Below are 18,495 nucleotides of genomic sequence, written 5' to 3' on the forward strand. Positions count from 1 at the left end.
AATACTCTGTATTAATAAAGTTAACGTGTTCTTACAAAACCACTTATTAAAATGCTCAGACAAAACTGAGTCCTAGGACTAAACTCATTCCAGTCTACCAATGCACTGCACCTGTATACCCTTTCATAATTAAATGCAAGATCGGTCTTTATTCCTTAATTAACTCAAAGCACAATATAATTTTCTGGGTCAAAACTACTATATCATTGATTTTCTTATGATGAATAGCAAAGCTTTTAACTAGGTCTCTTGGGAGCCTGGTTTCTTTTTGCGTACATTGGTGGAAACATTAAGGTATTTCATAGATAGAAGCAAACTGGGGAGGGAGGGGAAAGCAATAGGCAGGCTTACGTTGCTGTTGTTACTGAAGTTAAGTGTTGAGGTTAGGTTTTGAGGCCAATACAATTTTTGTGTGATTATCTGTGAAGGGATCAAACTCAGGCTTATGTTGAAAACTCAATTACCCTTACCTGCTTCATTACATTTTCACTCCAGTGAATTAAATCTTCACCATGTCTTTAGCGTCTTCGTCTGAATGCACATGCACCATCTAGAAGAATATATATTGAGCTAATAAACTATATTTCCATTTGATTAATTCTGTGATCTACTAGAGATTTTGAAAAGTCTCAGTATTTCAAAACAGGAAATGTAAAAAGTAAAACCTCTACAGCTTTAACAGTGAAAAAAGTATTCTAAAATTTAAGGCAATACATTCTGCATGATCTCTAAACTCTTGGCTTTTGACATAGGTAATTATTTAAGTCAAACCTCGTTGTGACAATTTTTGGTATTTAGTGACAATAATAGGGGTTTCAACCAGAGGACATGTAAAGAAAATCCTCAAAGACACCCCCATCTTTTACGGAAATATGTTTTCTTCCTCTGGCAATCACTAGTTTTCATACAAAAGAAAGGAAATTAGAACATCTGGCAAAATGACCTTTGCAATGTTCCTAAGAATGGAGGGTTTACTGAGCTCTCATATAAAACTGGACTACTTCCCACTTGATTGGTACATAAAGATGAGATCAAGTTAATAAAACATTCACAACTGCACACCCTTATTTCTTTTTTAGTGTTTTCCTTTAGTATTGTATAACCCATATCACCCTCACATAAGCATTGATTTTGCTTGAGTTTTACTTCTGTTCTTGTGACATATTGTTTGGTTTTGAAGATTTCGATCTATTGAAGAGCTTAAGTTTGTCACAGAGTGTGATATGAGAGAGAAAGCAGCAGCAATGTTTGCATAGTTGCCTCTAATTACAGGACAACTTGACTGGACAACTCAGACCTTTCAAGCCCATGCGTTTTTCCTGCTCTTTTTTTCTCTCCCATGTGATCAAATCCCCATGTACCCAGTGGAGTAAAATAACAGTGATTTTAGAGACCAGCAATAACTCAGCAGATTCATCCAAGCACAGAGCAGGGTAAAAGGGCTAAATGAAAGGTACGGAAAGACTTCCAAGTGCAAAATGACTATTCAGTCTAGTGGAAAAAAAGGCAACTGAATAAAGATACAACAAATGTTTATAAAGCCATGAGTGGCTTGGAGACAATGTCTAACACAAGGACAAGATACCAGCTGAAGCTAGATGCTGGTAGATTCACAGCAAACAAAACAGAGGTTCATGTACTGGGTGTTTAAGTTGTGGAATGCTTTGCAGCAGGATGTTGTGAATGACTTCCAATAAGCAGAAAGGAAGAGTTGACAAATTGAAAGTAACGTACATCAGAGGTCATTAAACATAAAGATGCCACCTTTTAGTTCTAAGAGTCCTTGATCCTTACTATTACTATATTTCTGCTGTGTTCTTATACTCTTCTTTATGAAGCTGCATTTGTTTGTCAGAGACAGGACAGCAGCTTAGAGGGACATTGTGTCATATAAATGGTTGCCATTCATACTTTCATGGCTAGTTACCCAAATGCTAACTTTGCCATAAAAAAATAAGCAAGCCATCCAGCCCTACGGATCAAATACAGCCCTGTTGTAGCATTTCATTTATTGTGTCTGGAAAGCAAAAGATAACATCTGCTAAAGAATGACACTACTTTTAACCAAATGGCACTCATACTTGCTAAGGATGCCGCTCTTCTAGTGGCACATCTCTCACACAGACTTCCAGGGAGGAGGAGGGAAAAACAATTTGAAAAAATTTTGCTCACTCAAGGATCTGACAAATTTATCATCACACAGAACCAAGGATTCCTCTCAGAACTCAGGTTAAAGATCATTATTGCAGAGAGCCCAAAGTTAAACTCTAACAGTAGGGTCTGCCTTAAAAAAAGCACGTGCATAACTCACTTGTAAAACAGAGCAGAAAGACAATTTCCTGCAAAGAACACTGGGGATTTTGTCCTAAACAGTTATAACTTCCAGACTGCTCCAGTTTCAGCTCTAAACTGCTCCTTTGTCTGCTTCTAGGTAGCAAAAACAGGCAAAGAAGTGTTCATCTACCGATACTGCTGGAGGTCCCAGCCCTGGTTTCCAGACCGTGTTCAGTGCCAACTTCCTTGCCTGCAGTACTTAAAAAATAAACAAAGTGCAGGAATTGTCTTAGTTCTGAGGGACATTTTCATATCATCCTTCTGTTCACTCAGTCTTCTGAGGTAGACGTTATTTCACTAAAAACCAAATTAATTTCTCATTGGCTTTAAATTTTAAGACATTCAATACATAAGTAAAAAGGCAATAAAAATGAGATAGTCACATGCAAAGCCATCACCGGATGGAAAAGTTATAGGATATAACAGCCAGATTGGAAGTGACATTTCCAGCTAATGTTTTTCTGACCTTAATTCCTTCTGATTGTACTCACTCATTTTATTTTGGTAGTTCAGAGTAGATATGCTGTAACAACGAAGATGATAAAACCCACTACATACTAGATTCTACTCTGTTTTGTCACACAGTTAAACATTGCACAATGGTCCCACAGGACTAAAGGGAGACTCTGGTTACTTACAGAAGGGAAAAATAATAGCTGGCTTTTCATTTGAAAAAATAACTAGATTTTTTTGGCATGCTTGTTTTATTAATAGCTGGAGATTTATGGTTAGGTTAAGGGATTCAAATGCAGTGTACATATATTTTTTTCTGTTCCAGCTGTACAAACACTTACATACATGAACACCTTAATCTTAGTGACATTTTCAAGAATAAACTTTAGAATACGCAACAACTGAATTAAGTCCACCATTATATATACATTTGTGCCTCTAGGACTTCAGTGTCATCACTTCTGCTGCATTCCTGTGCAGTGCAAATGGCATTATTTTAGCACTTGTTGTGAGATCTGCCTGCTGCTGTCTACTTACCTGCTTACAATAGTGTGCCTGGCCTCCTGCAAAAACACAAACTCAAACTTTGTCCGTACTCATGCTTCTACAGACAGTTACAGATGCAGTTCAAACGGACATTTGATAGAATTTCTTCGGGCCACAGAATTTACAGGAAGCAGGCACTAAAAAAACTACACCAGACATCATACTGCACCCTGAACTCCTACCTAGATAATAGGACATCTCAGATGTCATAATCTACAGGAAAGACCACCTCTGCCAAGCTTCTCCAAAAGGCTTGGAATTAAAAGTGAGTTCAATTCAGATGAAGCTAGCATGTAATGTAAGATATTAAGCTTCAGAGGAAGGAAAAAGAAAAAAGATAGTCAAGAGACACCAATCATGCATCTGAAGGAGACACTCTCAATTAAGAGTATCATATGCAAACAAAATTACTGTTTGGGAAGGTCAAGTGTAAACTCAATCAGCAATTGTCCCAAGTACATTACACACTCAAAGACAGTATGCACAAAGTAGTTTTTCCTTGTCACTGATCTCACACTATTTAGTATGGTAGGCTGAAAGCATTCACACAGTACTTGGCACAGTGCAGCAGATACTCATCAAGTTCACACCATAGCTTTGCTGGTAAAACCGCATTCTTAAATGAACATCCGTCCAAGAGCAGAGGACAACACGCTTAATACCCAACCTTCACCAGACCACAGGAGCATACCACCTGTACATGAGGGACAAAGCACAGAAGGTGTCAGTGGTTCTAACTTATGTCCCTTGATCACCAAGGTGTTGCAACTGTGTCTTCAACCCTCTGGGATTCAGCAATATCAGCTCAGGCAGCAGGAACTGCTTCCTTCTGCAGCTGTGGATTTAGTTTAGCCCATAACCTTCACCTCAGGGTACACTGCTGCAAATAACACAGGGTAATCCTGGAATGGGAACCTGAGCTCCATGTAACCTCTCTATGGGTCTTGTTACCCTCCAACAGGTATTCAGTTGGGCCTTACATGTATAACAACAAATAGCAACTAACCCAGTCAACTGACTGCCTTAGCTTTACCAAGTTGCCTACTAACAGACCTGAGGGGGGGGAAACAATCCTTATTTATAACAATCTAATTCTTACTTGCCTTCAAGCCAATCCCTTTATAAGTGTACTACATATAAAGAACAAAGTTTTGGTAGAGGTGGCGGGGCTGCAGGGGTGGCCTCTGTAAGAAGAGGTATGGGGCTGCCTTGTGACAGACAAAGCTGGCTCAGCAATGGACCCACTGCAGGCAAAAGCTGAGCCAAAGTTTGTTGCACCTCTATGAAAACAATTTTAAGAAAGGGCAGAAAAAGCTAACACCAAGAGGACTGATGTAGGGTACCAAAGGAGCAACAAGGTCAGAGTAGGAGGTGCTCCATGCTGGAGCACATAAAACCCCAAGGGACTGCAGCCCATGCTGGAGCAGGTAAACCCCTGAAGGGATTGCAGTCAGTGGAGGATCCACACCAGAGCATAGAAAACAAGTAAGCACAAAGGAGCAGTGGAAGAAAAGAGAAACAAGGAGCAGCAAAGAGAAACCACTACATACTGACCCCTAACTCCTGTGCAACCATCACCTCACCGAATGTACTAAGCGTAACTTGCATCAATATGAAGAGGGGAGAAGAGGTGTCTGGCGTGAAGTTAAGCCTGGAAAAGGGGGGAAAAAAGGTGCTTTCCCAAAGGGTTTAAACATTTGTTTTCCAATTCCCAAATCAGTAATTAAATGTTTATGTTAATGGCCAATAAATTAATTTAAATTCCCCAACTGCGGTCTGCTTTGCCAACAAAGTAACTGGTGAATGATATCCTTGTCTTTATTTTGACCCATAAATTGTCTCATTTGTGTTCTTCCTGTTTTCTCTGTTCCTCCCCCAGCCCTGTCTGGCTGTGGGGGTGGAAGTGTGCAAGCTTGGCTGCTAGCTGAAGCCAACCCAACACAATGAGGAATGTGTATAAAGCTTTAAATTTATAATTCCTTGGAAGTACAAATCTTACAGTATAACAAACTGTTTCAGTAAAGGACTTGATTAAATTCAAGTCTCTTGCAAATAACATTATTCATGTTAATTAAAAAACTCTCATCGGAAATGAGAAAATAATAGCACGAAAAGAACACCTTAAAAAAAGCCCCCTCCCACCCAATGCATAGAGTCTGAATTATGTATTGTTTTTCTTGAAAAAGAAAAAAAATCAGCCAATATAAACTCCTAAGGCATTGCTTCTAGTAAAAATTTGCTATCCTGTAAAGAATACTGTTTTCTTTACAGAAATGTTTTTCAACAGATGAGAGATGCATTTGAGCATTTTAGAACCTTTCTGGCCTTGAAATTGAGAAAACTAACTAGGGCGATGTTCATTATTTTGATTACTTTTGGCAATTTTGAGGAGAAACATGGGACATTAATAGGAAGAAACTATCAGTGTTAAGGTGTTAGTTTGCTCCAGAGCACTTCCTCCATGTATAATGCAGCACATAGAAAGGAAAGAATTGCTCTTAAGTGACAACCTAGCTTTTATTAAGACACTGTTGTATACATGTATCTATTGTAATTCATTTACTGAATGGAGAAAATTAGCATTGAAAAGTAGATGGTGATTGTGACAAAAGAAGAAAAATCAGAGGAGATAGCTCATGGCAAGAAACTGAACTAAATTACAAAGAGCATACTGACCAGCATGCTAGATACCTTTTGGTGCAGAACAGAGTAACTCTTCTGGTCTCACGTCAGTGTAAATAAGTGAAAGACAACATAGGAATTACATTTCACCTTTATACTGCACTGACTCTATTGTTATCATACCTGTCATGTCACACTTGAGAAAAATAATGTTTAACAATTTATTTTGTCACTAATGATTCCAGCTAGACCTTTGATTATCAAACATAGTTACATTAGCCTCTCTCACCAGTACCTAAGAAGGGAAAACTTGTCCCTGGCAAAGTCATTCAACAGACTCAAAATTTCACCTCAATGCAATACACTCATGAACTCTTAACACATCACAGGTCACATATATGAGACTTGAACAAAACTTGTATTCCTCTCCCTACTGCAATCCATAATATTTTTATATCAGCTTCCTTTAGAAAGCACAACAAAGGTTCTGGCTCTGCTTGGTCAATAGTCTGTGTCTCTTCTTAAAATGCTACCAAATTTCATACAAACCAAAATCAAGTTTTGTAGACTCCTAAAACCACAGAATTCATCTTTGAAATCTAAGTAGAAGAGAGAAGACTGCAACAGTTTCAGGATTTAACATTTTCTACAATTCTCTGATGACAACATTCAAAGAGTCATCAACCCAAAAATATTTTGAGTAAATTGAAAAATGCCACACTGCCATAACTCACTGCAGAAATTTTTCTTACTTTTTATTCAAGATTACATCAAATAGTGATGCGTGCGATTGTTATATATATGCATAAATAGCATGTGGAGATGCCTTAGTTAATGCTATAGTTCATAGTGTCATTAGTGCCTTCCACTCAAACTTATTTCATATAAAGTCTTACTTCATTATTAAGCTTCTTTTCCCAGTCATTCAGAAGAAATAATCTGCAGATGCAGTTCCCAAAAGAAGTGTGTTTACCAACCACGAAGGTGAAGAATATTGTTGCTATCAACATGCATTTTTCACTTTTCTTCCCTCTTTCCATAGTTAGGATCCCAGTCCCTATCACCGTGACCACTTGCTTCCAAACAGATACCACAAATTACAGCCTATAAAGTCGAAAGCCAGTGGTTTAACTGCGTAAGAAAGAACTCTTTACTTTTAGAGAATTATAGTATTTTTTGTAAGAAACTAATAGAAGAAATATTGGAGGACTGCAATAATCTCTGCTGAAACAGTGCTCTTTAATTAAAAAAACCTATAGAATTACAGTAACATGTTTTTATATTTCATACTGCTATTTCTCTAGTCTTCAGGGTGCAAGGGTACCCAAAACTTCTGGCCAGTCTGGGTACTGGATATCTGACTGCAAAAAACAAATCTAAATCTCTGTGTCTGAGTCAAGAAAACTTCAAAACCAAAATGAACCAAAGCAACTTCAGCCACAGTTGTAACTAAACCAGAGACAAACTAAAAAAGTATTTGTTCAATTTCTGTTCTTTTAACCATGCAAAAATTTTTAGCTTCAATCTAACAGTAGATGGACATCTAGTGGTGTAATATAATTGACTCCTTTTTTTAAGTAGCTTCATATATTCAAAGTTGTATCAATAGAAGTGCTTTCTAGCTTATTAATAATTAAAATACCATATACACACTTAAAAGCTTTATTTTCAGCTGTGCTTTACCTGCCACCTTAATTTCATAAAGTACCAGCAGTAGAAATCAGAAGTCTGGGTTCAGATTCAGAAGCCTTCAAAAAGAAAAATTTAATTTTGTAGTGAGAAGAGTTTCATATAATTTTCAGGGTTCAGCCCTGAAAATACAATACTTAGGTACTCTGTGTAACAATAAATTGGCGGTACTTAGCATAAAAATAGATAAAGACCAGATAGTCTAAGAAAACATTTTATGCCTTAGAGAATATACACAAACTCTAATCACCTGTTAAAATAGATTTGCTCTGGAACAGCTCAACCAGAACAGGCCCACAAATACAGATATAAGGAGTTACTCCCACACAGCTGATAAAAATATAGGCAACATTTCTCTAAATTATTGCAGAATCCATTTAACAATTGTGTATATAGACTCAACAACTTATTGATGAAACAGGTATTCATTTTCAACAATATTCTGAACAAACAGCAGTTATTGTTCAGTGATCTATTTTACCTTCCTTAAGTTGTTGTCACCTCAGTGCATGACTCAGTCTATGGTCTGCCCAGGTCTTTAAAATATTAACCATCACATGTCTAAAATAATATTACCTGGTGCTTACTGTACTGAATCAAACCAGGTAACACAAACATACAATCTTTTAATGTAGAACAAAGTTTATTCAACATACTTAACATGACTCAAATAATACAAGTGACATGAAGGGGGGAGGGTGTGTGTCCAATACAGTGATTACTTTTATTACTTTACAGTAGCGACAACTTCTATCATAGTCTTGCTGTACTTGGAACTGTAAAAATAAAAGGAATGACCCATAGCCTGACTCGACATAAAACAGTCCAGTTCATGGAAGCAATGAGAGAACACTGTCCTGGCTAACCAACAGGGTCAGCACATGAACAGCATCTTGTGTAGAAGGTTTTGAAAGCAACTTGTGAAAGGAGAGCGCTAGGGAAAGGTTAGTCTCTTATGTCGCTCATAAGAGAGCAAGAATTTGGAATGCAGTTCAGTACAGGGACACTTACAGGTTCTCACACAGTGCCCTTCTTTAACAAGAAGATGGAGAAAAATTTAATCATTGGTAAAATATGGGATGCCAGTTCTTAAAACAGCAATGAGGGAGGTCTCTATGGAACCTGAACACAGCATATCCAACTTCTGTTTCTGAACAAAGTGGTCAACTACTGTAAAAACTCAGAAGTTATCTAGAAATGGCAGGAAATAATAAGGTGAAGAGGTATGCCAGTGATACAAATACTCTTGTTTGTGAAAGCCTACAACAGAAAGTTGTGCAAGGATCTCATATCACTGTGTATGTAATGAACAACCTGTGAAATTAAATGCTGTTAAATCACGGGGAGAAAACACCACATTAAGTACATAATGGCAGATGCTGAACTATTTGTCCTTTCTCAGGAAAGACGAGTCATTCTGAGGAGTTCTCAGAACGTCAGTCAATGCTCAGCCGTGGTTAAAAAGGTAAATAGTGTTAGAAGTCATGAAAGAAACAGATTAAAACAGTACACCAGGATACAAAATTAATGATACAACTCTAATACTGCACACCACTCTGGTCACCTCATCTCAAAGAAAACATAGGGTAGATTGAAAAAAGCCTCAAGGATAAATCAAAGGTATTGAGAGGATTCTGTTCAAGCAGAGATTAAATGTGTGAAGAAATAAATAACTGAAGAAAGAGAGAGCAAAGCAGCACAGAAACTTATGGGCAACCTAAAAGACGCATGAGATGTGATCATAATTTCTTATAAGCAAGGCAGAGGGGGCAAAAAAATTAAACTGAGCAACAGGGGGGGTTTGGTTTGGGGTTTTTTTTAAAAAAGGGAATGTTATCTCATACAACAAATTTAAACTATGGAGCACATTCCCACAAAATGTTTTGAATTTCAAAATCAAAATGTACTAAAGCAATAATTAAGACTAATTCATTGAAAATAAGCTCAGCAAGAGGTATCAGAAGTGATGATGTGAGTTCAATCCACAGACTGCAGGAAGCTAAGACAAAACACTACTCTGAATTTACCCTATTCTTGTATTCTTTCCACAAGCATCAACTACACTCTAGTCAGAGGAATTCAGGACCAAAGTGGCCCATGTTCTGACTCTGTATTGCCACAATAAACAGTGAAAGTAACCACGGAGGAATTCAAACACAGACATCTGACAGCAATACATGCAGAAGACCAAATTATATCAAAGTTTTGGGGCTTTGTTTTTTTAATGCCTGGGAGCATTAAAAGATATGGCTGCATGGGAGATGAAAGAAAAAAAGGGATGAAAGCATCTCAAAGAGGAAGGACAAACAAGAATGAGCTGATTCTGTCTAATTAGCAGCAATGGAGTGAGAAAGAGACACCTGAATTTCTTCATCTGATATTCCCTCTGCAAAAGGCAAAAGCTGGATGGAATAAGATAAAGATAACATATACAGCTATGATCTTCTTAGAGCATATTGACTGCAAAAGGCAGGCAGGCAAGATAAGAAAGCAAGCATTAGATGAGGTTAGGAAGGAAAGCACTTAAGGAAAGTAAATGGTGGGAAGCAAGGAATACTCAGGGCAAATATCACCAAAGGTAAGATAAACTGAGGCAGAGGAGAACTTGGATGTGGAATCTGGATTTGTGTCAGTGGACAAAGGGATATAACAGGAAAGGATGACAGGGACATGTAGGGATGTTAGAACAGGAATTATAACAATAGGGAAAGGGAACAAACTGTGGGGGGATGGAGCAGGTGTAACACTATAATGCAAAAGTGCAGGGTGGAGAAGGATTGGCAAGTTTAAATGCATACAAGCTCAAAGAAAAATAGGGTCCTCCAGTACTTGTAGACCAAGCCCTTATCAGGTAGGTGGAATCCAACACTTGCAATGAGAAATAGAGGACAGCAATCAGTATCACTGGCAATTACCAGAATTTGCTTCTTCAGAGGGTGCTCTTACTTATGACTGAGTTCTTACCACAGGTGCATGTACTTAGCACTTTTTCTAGCCAACCTGGAGTGACTGAAGCAATGAAGCTTCTGCCCATCATCAGCCCTAATAATGTTTGTCTGCTTCCTATTACTGCCTTCTGCACAAAAAATAATATCATGTGATATTTAACAACCCTAGTAACTGGAAGTGATTTTCTGCACAGTATCTTGGAAGACAAGAGTTAACCATAGATACAAAAGATTAAATGTCTGGGATATATCAACATTGATGGAAAGAACTAATGCTTCTTCAGCTACGAACAAGAGGAGCCAATTTTAATACCTGGCTCCAAAACTAAAATGCTACTACAAGCAAAAGGCAAAAATGCTATGTATGAAGTCTTAGCCACAGTTAAGACCTCGCTAACTTACTCTACTTTTTGTACATTTAAAAGCTTCTTGTAGAATTTTACAGCAGATTAATAAGAAACACAAGCCATTTATTATCTGAAGAGGGCCAACCACCAATGACCGTTAATTAGCAAAAAATTAACTCTCTCAAGTGACAATTCTAAATTCTGATTAGCTAGAAGAGATCTTAGTTTATGTTACAGAATGTTTCTGACATGCAGATTTAAATAAGGAATAACATTATCTGTTCTACCCAGTTCAGTCATCATGCATGTCACTCTGGATACTTCAAAATTGCATTTGATCTGTAAATGGTTTAGTCTAAAGCCACAATACACAAATTAATTTTAGGCTATACGAGTTATGCCACTATGTCTGAACATCAAATTGAAGCAGACCTTGACTGCAATTCCTTGTTCATTTTCATGGTATCATTAAGTAAATATTGAACCAATACATCTTAGTTGAGAAAAATCCTTTAGTGTAATCTGGATCTTTCCTATGCTCAGAGAAGTAGCATAAAACATACTTTGAAAGGAAGGAGGAAAAAAACCCAACCAACACCAAAACAAAAAAAACCCCTACCAACCAACCTTATTAGGAGCACAACCAAAAGCAAAGCTATGAAGATTACAAGAACTGCCCCCTACATAGTAGATCACAAAACCCAAGTCATCTTTTACACAGAATATTACTGCTTTTTATATCAATGCGGTCTGTAAAGCACAAAAGGGATAAGGAAGAGAAGAAGATAGAATGGGAACAATAAGTCTGTGCATGAGAAAATCAGAGAGGAAAAATAATAGAATTTAGTATTTCACTACCTAGTATTCCTGCATTTAGCTGCACCTCTTACTAAATCTATCATCAGAAAACAGGTTGAAAAGTCACACAATCATAAAGGAGAGCTTCAGAATAAGTTGCCAGGTAGTATTTTTACATCTCATGAAAACAATGCCTTGCAATAAGCTATATTTTCAGGCAGAAATAAAAGCCTGTAGAATCACAGAATTGCCCAGGTTAAAAGGGACCTTGAATGACCACCTAGTCCAACCTTCCACAGGAAAAAGAGCATAGATGAGATTATCTAGCACCCTGCCCAATACCATCTTGAAAACCTCCAGCAATGGGGACTCCACCACATCCTGAGGAGGTTGTTCCAACAGTAGGTCCTTCCTACTATAAAAAATTTCTTACATCAAGAGGAAACCTCTCCTGGTGCAACTTGTTCCCGTTGCTCCTTGTCTTTGCCACATGGCTCCTTGTGGAGAGACTCTGCCCTTCATGGACCCTACCTCTCACTAAGTAGAAATTCCAAAGGCATGAATGCATAGTTGAACTGGTTTTCACACTAAAGTACAATTCATTAATTCACAGGCACAACCCTTCCAGCAAAGACCCCTGAAGACATTGCTTCCGGAGGGGATACACCCAGCCCAGGGCTCTCTGAGCAGCTCAGCCTCAGGAATTGATCCCAACACAAGCTGGGTGGAAGGAGGGGAAAGCAGGTGCGATATGCAAACAATAAAGCACTGGCAGCTGCCTCCCAATGAGGGCAGTTTTCTCCTCCTAAGGAAGGAAGAAAAAAACTTGAGCCTAGATAAGAGATCAAGGTTACAAAACTGCCAGCCTGAAGCACCCTAGAAGCGTGGTGGTTTTGTTGGGTTTTTTTAAGATGACCTGTACAATACACCTTTTCTTATTTGCTTTCTACTTTACACTTGCTTAACATACTATGAAAATGCCCTCTATGAGGCTAGAAAAACAGCTATAGCGGTAACACCTTGGGCCTCCCCTACCGCCCGACTTTTCAGCTCACCTCCCCAGAGGGTTACAAGCACAGCACAGGCGGGCTGGGGGATCACAACCCTGCGCGCACCCTCCCCTCAGCCGCCACGGACAGGCGCGCGCCACCTCTCCTCACCGCCACCGCCACCGCCACCGCCCCCTCCCCATCGTGCGGCACGCGCACACACGCGCGCGCGCGCCAAACCCGAGAACCCCACCCTCCCACGCGTGCCCGAGCATGCGCAATGCAACCCTCACGCCCGCCTGGCATGAGGCCATCTCCCACACCTTAAAAAAAACACCACCCCAAAACAACAACCCTGAGCGCATGCGCACTCCGCCCCCGCGGCCCCGGGCGGGGCGCGGCCGGTCTCGGATACCGGGGAAGCCGCTGTCAGGGCAGGTGGGCGTGGCCAGGGGAGAAGGTGGCTGGGATGGGGGCGGAGCCGGCGGCCGTGGCGGGGTCAGGAAGGCGGGGGGAAGCGGCCGGGCGGGCAGGGAGCAGGCGGCGGAGTGGGGTCGGAGGGGCGCTGCTGCCGGTGGCGGCGCCGGGAAAGAACTGGCCATGGATGCTACCACGCTGGAGTTGGACGCGGTGAAGTTCGCGCAGCTGGCGGTGCAGCGGGACCAGAGCGGGCGCTACCAGGAAGCGGTCTTCTACTATAAGGTACGAGGGAGGCTGGCGGCAGCAGGTTCCCTCAGGGCGCCGGTATCCCTTTCCCCCTCATCGCCCTGGGGTCCTTAAGCTACCGGTAGGTTTGCGTTCCTGCTCTCAACCCCTAGAGGGCCGAGGGAGGGGCGGCCCGCTGCGCCCCTGCGGCCCGGCCCTCCTGGCGGGGAGAGGTGCCCTGGGTTAGCGCTGCTTCAGCCGGCCGCCTGCCTTGGTGGGTATGGCCTGGAGAGGGGAGCGCTGCTCGGCCTCGGGGAAGACGTGACGGTTTCTGCCGTGAGGAAAGCGGAAGGCCGGGCGTGCGCGTCGAAAGTTTGTCTGTCTGCGGAGGAGCAACGTCCTTCAGGGCAGGTTGCGAAATGCGTTTTCCCTGCGTTTTATTTTTAGGTGGGAACAAGTACTGCCCGTGAGCTGCTGTTTACTGATGCTCCGGTACTTGAAAAGTGGGTACGGGCACTTTTTCCAGCTGCTGGTGACACAACCCCTTCAGTGCGTCTCAGGAAGCTTTGTCGTAATGTAGCTAAAACCGTCTCTGCCCTGCTGGTTCTCCACTTTAATTCCTGGCCTCTCCCCCAGCCCTGCCAGGCCTGAAAGACTGTTCAGTTTTACGTTGGAGATGTAAGCGCTGAGCATTTTGGAGAACTGTAGCTCTTGAGCATGCAGCTGCAAACAACTCTGTTGTATAATCAGTCATCAAATAAGTAGAGAAGTACACAGTGAAACACAAGATACTCAGCAGTAAGCTAGCTTCAGATCACAAGCTGCCAGTGATGTGTTTTAACCACATGCGAATATTCTTTCTGTTAGGGATCTGATTTTTTTATTTCAGTATAGCTTCAGGTTGGTGTAACCAAGGGTGTGATGAGGTTGATTCAGCGTCTTGCTCAGTATCTGTAGACTTAGTAGTGGTATTTAGTGGCTTCTGTGCAACCATTATGCATTTTTCACCTGTGTAAGTTGTCTCATTCTGTTGGATTTATGTCTTGCAAAGTTACACTAAAGTTCCATATCCCACTGGCTTTACTTCTCACCTGTGAGGAGGGATTTCTTTGAAGCCTATGTTTGTCCTTGTTGGACTAATCATTCCACATATTCCATTATCCTGCCAAAGCAATTCTCGTCCACTAACTTGCTAGGAGCTCTGTAGTTGGCCTTTTACTTCATGAGTACTAGGTGTCTTTGAAATGTATAAAAACTATAGTGTTATTATCATGATGGTATATGCATGCAGGTGTGAAAGGATAGGAAGACCTGTATCTTTTTTTTTTAATCTGGTTGTTAGTGTAGGGTGAGCTAAGTTTATTTATGTGAAGTATATATAGGCAAAAGTTATAGTTTCCCATAATAATGCTGATAAGCTCTGTGCTAATCAGCAACAGCGTATGTGCGTGGTCTGATAGCTATGTGCAGTACTACTTTCTTAGAATACATGTTTCAGTATATCTGGAAGAAATTGTTGAATGCTCTTGAGAAAAAAACATTTTTTGTGTAAATAATTACTCTTGTACACTTTTGTACAGTGTATGGAAAATCTCTTTCATTTGCTGCATACAGGTGATATTCTTGCTAAGTGCAAAAATGCATCCCTGGCAGTCTTGGTGCACTTCCAGCTACCCATGATAAAGAGTGTAGTCTAGACAATATTTTCTGGTATACAAAAGGTAGGCCACAGAGCAGCACAGTTATGGACACTCTTATTTAATAGGAAAGCTCTGAATTACAACTGCAGGCAAGACTTTTGGTATTCAGACAGGTGACTCTCAGCAGTCCAAGATTAGGTATTGACTCTTGTGTCAGATTATATGTGAAGATATTGGTGTTCAAGCCTGTTGTGATCAGGAGGAGTGAGAGCAAACTCAGCAGATATTGTTAAAGCGGAATTCATTATGTATGATTTAGCCTGGATAGGTTTGGCTTTCTGGATATTGCTTGAGGAATCACTGTCAATGTAAGATGAAACGAGTAGTGATGGACTATCATCTAGTATTTTGGGGGTACTTTTTTTTGGACAGCGCAAATAAGCTCTGGCCTGTCACCAACTTTGTTACCAACTGCTGTAAGCAGTTCCTAGCCCACTGGTGCAATTACTAAGCACGTGGGAAAGCTGGGGTGCTGAACTGGCTTCTGCAAGAGCTCAACCTTAAGGATGAAGCATGGGAAATGCCAACAGACAACAAACAGACCCGTCTGAATGGAGTTCCTATGGTTAGCAAGTGCTATTCACTTCCTGCTAGCCTGTAACTTTGGTAGATCCCTGGAGGAGGGCTGCATGTGAACCAGCTTAGGTAACTTGCTAATGGTGCTCTATGGAAGTATCAGAAACATATTTTGGAGCCTGATGACTTCAGAAAAAACTGCTGAAGATTGTTGCTAAGTTTGGCTGTTGACCAGCAGTTAGCAACTTGCAAGCTGATGATCAGTAGTTAGCTTAGTGTGGCTGTGGCACACATGCCAAAGAACAGCAGTGACATTGAAGAGATCATAAATACTAACTCTGAATTGCACGTCCATCTTGTCACTGGAAACAGTTGGCATGCTGGCTCTGCAAGCAGTTGGTCAACTGCTTCAGTCCTTTAGAGGCTTAATTTATAAAAGACCATTTTCATTATGTTTACATCTTAAAATCAGGCAAAACAGCTGTGCTTGAAATCACACAAGCAACATTAATTATGCATTGGTTTTGCAGCACTGGTTTGAAAGTTCGCATTTGTTCTTTGCGTCATATGTAGACCACTTACCGTTATGATATAGCACCTGTTTTGTCAATCTGTCCTTGGGGCATGTCACAGACAAATACATACATCCTTTGAGCAGATATCTGTAGTGCACTTCTTCCCTGCAAAAAACAGTTGTATGCTAGACCTTAATGGTAGTTAATGGCTACATATAAATGGAGCAGTACTCCTATTTACCTTTCTGCTGCTGTGGATGTTTTATGTGATGTAATATAGTGACAGGTGCTGAGAGGGAGTATGCAGTACTTGGTTCTCTGATGCTTGTTGGTGAAAATTTATCCTGGTAACAAGTATGGGCTGTATTGGGATCAGTTTTAAGCTTGGGCGTGCTAGGTAGCAAACTGCTAAGCTTGACAAAAATCAAGGCCATAAAGCACATAAGAGACCCTCTGGCCATGGCTCTGTGCTTGCCCTATGCAGAGCAGCATCTCAGAGCACCATCTTTGTGGAGCAGCTCTCTAGTTACTGTTCTGCTTCCTACATACTCAGCCTGCTACATGACTGCTGCCTTTCTTCTGCTGCTGCTGGGAAGGTGAGCGCTGCCACAAAAGCATGGAGGTTTTTCCATGCCAATAATGAGGTCAAAATAAGGTTTTTATCCTCATTTTTATGAGTGAGAAATTTCAATTCTCCATATGCTTCTGAGACTGTGTCAACTCTGACTGTTTGTTACAACCCTGCTAAATGCTACGTATTTTTCATAAATTTAGTGAATGGGTAGACAGCTTATGCACCTGAAGGTGTTTTTTCTTAACAGATTTGTGCAGTATGGAAAAAGCCTTAATGCATATAACGTATTGTGCTTCTGAGCTGGAGGCCTATGCTCCCTCCTGGTAGTAGACTTTCATCAATGTCCGGTGTTTTGTGTACATACAAACATTCAAAAAGCAAAGTTTGAGGAGCTAGGAAACTTTAAATTTGTAGACTTTCCAGATTTGGTAGCTTTATGTGAGTAATATTAAAGACTTTCTAAGCCAAAATTTTATGCATTTGATTTTGAAAAGCATTTACTTTTTTTTTTATTTTCATTATTTTCAGATTAAATGCAAATAACTTGTAAGTAGCGCTTCTCCCCCCCCCCAACCTTAAATCTACAGCTTTAAAAATAAAAGGCAGTTTGTGGCTTGTGAGCTTTACCTAACTGATTTCAGTGCGTGCTTGAAAAATTTTACTTAAAATCTCTTAATTCCATGCATTACTATACAGACAGGCCTAAAATTTGGCCTTACGAAACCTCAAAAGTTTGTGTTGGTTTTTTGGGTTTTTTTATAGTGTTATAGGTTGTCCCATGTGTGAGAAGTTGAACGTGATCTCATTTATAACTTGAAACTTGTTCTTTCCAGCAGAATTTCCCTGCAGCCACTGAGTCTTTTTGCAGATGTAGGCACTTGCTTTAGTGCAACTCATGGCTGCTGTAGGCTCTCTGTTTATGGAAAGTAATTTTCTAGGCAGCAAACATTAACTCTGTCTCAAATTCTTCTCCCTGCAGGAAGCTGCACAAGCCTTGATTTATGCTGGGATGGCAGGGTCCAACTTGGAAAATATTCAAGAAAAAATAAATGAGTACTTGGAGAGAGTTCAAGCTCTCCATTCAGCAGGTGGGTAAGGAGCTTTCTAATTAAACCTCTGCTTAAATTAATTGAGTGGAAAGCCTTTCAGTGCTGTGAAATATCTATCAATGATGTTTACTCTGTTTTTCATTACTCTAATTTTCTTGTCCTTTGTGAAGGACCACAATGAGCATAGCAGTGCTTTGAATTCTGATACATCAGAAATGAAGCGGATGCTTACTTCCTAAGGACTTGGGTGTGGGTATTCTTTCTTTGTAAATATTCTTAGGAACCACATCTGCAGAGCAAACCTGAGAAAGTAATTAAATATAGCAACAAAAATTGATCAGGAACAAATCAAAACTTGCATCTAAGCCTCAGCTGCATGATGGATTTGAAGCAAGTGGGTTCTGGTATTTATGTAGAATTACTAATTTTGAGAGGGCAAAAGACCTCTTTGCTCTCATAAGGGTTTCCTTGTTTGATCCAGTTTCAGTGTCTGTGCTTAGACCAAAATCAAGTTTTTGCACACCTGCAATTCTCAGAATCATAGAATCACTTTGCCAGAAAGGGATGTGGGGAGGTTTATATACCAATCTCCTGCTCCAAGCAGGGTAGACGTTGATTTTTTGGAGCAGGTTGCTGAGGTCCAGTCAGGTCCTAAAAACACCTAAGGATGGAAATTCCCCGGTGCCTCTGTGCCCCTATTCCAGGGTGCAGTTGTCTTTCTAGTGATTTATTTTTATAGCTATATATCTATATATCTATATATATCTAGT

At 40.3% G+C, this 18,495-nt stretch overlaps 1 protein-coding gene across 2 annotated transcripts in view; it reads left to right on the plus strand.

The window, feature by feature from the left end:
* The first annotated feature begins 13,234 nt into the window (after positions 1 to 13,234).
* The window catches only part of CAPN7 (calpain 7), a 35,453-nt gene continuing 30,192 nt past the window's right edge, over positions 13,235 to 18,495 (plus strand). For both annotated transcript variants that reach the window (XM_054817928.1, XM_054817931.1), the window contains exons 1-2: positions 13,235 to 13,428; positions 17,656 to 17,764. In XM_054817928.1, coding sequence (XP_054673903.1) covers positions 13,327 to 13,428; positions 17,656 to 17,764 — 211 coding nt within the window. In that variant the 5' untranslated portion in view covers positions 13,235 to 13,326. The remainder of the gene's footprint in view (positions 13,429 to 17,655; positions 17,765 to 18,495) is intronic.

This window comes from Grus americana, chromosome 2 (assembly GCF_028858705.1).
Source record: "Grus americana isolate bGruAme1 chromosome 2, bGruAme1.mat, whole genome shotgun sequence".
Taxonomy (NCBI): Eukaryota; Metazoa; Chordata; class Aves; order Gruiformes; family Gruidae; genus Grus; species Grus americana.